At 43.0% G+C, this 2,429-nt stretch overlaps 1 protein-coding gene across 1 annotated transcript; it reads left to right on the forward strand.

Moving 5' to 3' along the window:
- Window positions 1-1,255: 1,255 nt before the first annotated feature.
- Window positions 1,256-1,987, forward strand: LOC142766559 (uncharacterized). The gene has a single exon (XM_075868006.1). It carries the CDS (start codon window positions 1,256-1,258, stop codon window positions 1,985-1,987), a length of 732 nt encoding a protein of 243 aa, XP_075724121.1.
- Window positions 1,988-2,429: the final 442 nt, after the last annotated feature.

Genomic DNA, 2,429 nt, shown 5'->3' on the forward strand with positions numbered 1-2,429 from the left:
TAACACACATCGTATTCACCGATAGCCTGTTGAAGCGACCTTCATCTGTGAGCAGTTTTTGATAATTCCTTGAGCTTACACGTGAGGGCACTAACAACTCCACGCATCAGGCAGCAATCACATGGTATTTTTTTAATTTCTCGCACTTTAGGCAAAGGCTGCAAAAAAAATTAAGCAGCACAGTTATTGTACCGTATATTGAAAATTTTATTATATATGATTTCGCGCTACAAGTTCTCTATAGGCGATTTTTCTCTGAAGTCCTTTTAAAAAAGTTCATTAGGCAATTTTGTTGATTGCCCATGTTGCCGGGTCGAGAAAATATTTTGACGTGCTCTATATGGCTCAAACAATACTGAATTAAATTGTAGATGTGTAGGACTGTTGTATAAATTTTTATTTATTGGTGCTTTTTAGTTGAAACACCTTTTATATTGCAAATACATACCAACATTGAAAATCTTCGAGGGGGGAAGGTATAGGCACTTTAGGCATCACGTCCATACAATTAAGCAAAACATACAGAAATTTAAAATCAAACGAGCGACTATTTGCGAAATCGTGCTGGCCAATAACTTGTGAAGTACATTTAAAACCTCTATATGACATGTGCACTCACACTCTTTCAGCATGTAATTCGAAGCATGTGATCGACGAAAGATTGTTGCCGGGGAGACGCACTCAGCTATGTCAGGAAACATTTGGCCTCCCAGACATATGGTATATTTCTTTTTTAAACAGAAAAACTCTTTGTTGCGGGTGATCCTATTCCAATTCACTATCAGTGTTCAAACGTGCTCAGTGGAATTTGCTTAAAGCGCAGTCTAATATCTTCCTATCAAATTCTATAACAGCATTGCAGCAGCAGCAGTCACGGCGGAATGTGCACACTCTGAATCACCTCACTCTGTATTTCCAGGCACCCGAAGTTCCTTGCTTGGCAGGCACTACTGCTGAGTATCACCCTGGTACCTCTCGCAACATCGCTCCGTCACGCCCGCGTGTCGCCAGCTACAGTGTTCAAGGGATACGCAAGCAGCGGTTGCGCATCCTGCTCTGCACATCCAAAACGGGGCTATAAGGACCACTCTGGACTGCCTGGAATCCATTGCAGCAGCAGCAGTCACGGCGGAATGTGCACTCTTTGAATCGCCTCACTCTGTATTTCCAGGTTGGTGTGCGAATTTTATGTAACTATTTTGTGCTGTAAAAATTACCGTGACTGCTGCTCAACGCTGCTTTTGACCTGTATACAATGCCTACCTGTGCTGAACTTGCTAAAAAACTTGAAGCGCTTGAATCTGCGTTTAAAGAGCAATTAGAAACTGCAGTTAAGAAGTTCAAGGCGGAGGCTAGGAAAACACTGGATGTCAAAGGCCTCGAAGAGCATGCAAAACTATGCGAGAGCGTTAAGTTCCTCAGTGCTCAGTACGATAACATGTGTGTGAAGCAGAATGCGCTCATTGCAGAAAATAAAGCGCTAAGGGCCCATAACGAGTCTCTTGAAACCCGTTTGGCTGAACTTGAGCAATATTCTCGACAAAACAATATAGAAATTAAAGGTGTACCAACGACTAAAGGCGAGGACTGTACTGCCATTCTAAAGCGCATGGGCGATGCAATAGGATGTACTGTAACACCTGCTGACATAGACACAGTGCATCGTGTTCCCACGAAATCAGCAGTGAACAACATCATTGCTCGGTTTTGCAGTCGTGACAAAAAAAATGACTTCATCCGCAAAGCTCGCAAGGCTCGGCTTCGCACCGGCAGCATTGGCTTTTCGGAATCTTCTGACCAGGCTATTTATACAAATGACCACCTTACTGCTGAGAATAAGAAGCTATTTGCTAGGGCACTGGCTCTCAAGAAAAAGCACCAGTGGAAATTTCTCTGGACAGAGAACTTTCGCATCCTAGCACGCAAGTCTGAAGATACCAGGGTCTTTCGAATAAATACCACCTCTGACCTTTCGATTTTCATTTAAACGACGCCTTACATATTCTGTATCGACCACTAAGTTTTTCTTTTTTTTATGTCTTCGATTACCGTTAGCAACCTCAAACATTCGCTTACGTTACAGAAATATTCGCTAATTCATTTTAATGCTCGCAGCATCCGAAAGAACTATGACGCGATTACCACTTTTCTTTCTCTACTGCACCACCAGTTTTCGTTTATCTGCCTTTCGGAAACGTGGTTGCGCGACGCAGACCGTAACATGTATTCTTTTCCACAGTATCAGGCAGAGTATTGTCACCGATTTTATGACGCGCATGGTGGGGCTGCAATTTTTGTTTCCAGTGGTGTTTCGTACACGCGCAGGTTTGATCTGTCTTTCACCGTACCACTGTGCGAATCTGTGTGGATCGAATGTGGCAAGTCACCCCTAAACAACGGAAAAAAATTAATCATTGGCAGTGTGTATC

The sequence above is a fragment of the Rhipicephalus microplus genome, chromosome 1 (assembly GCF_043290135.1).
Source record: "Rhipicephalus microplus isolate Deutch F79 chromosome 1, USDA_Rmic, whole genome shotgun sequence".
Lineage (NCBI taxonomy): Eukaryota > Metazoa > Arthropoda > Arachnida > Ixodida > Ixodidae > Rhipicephalus > Rhipicephalus microplus.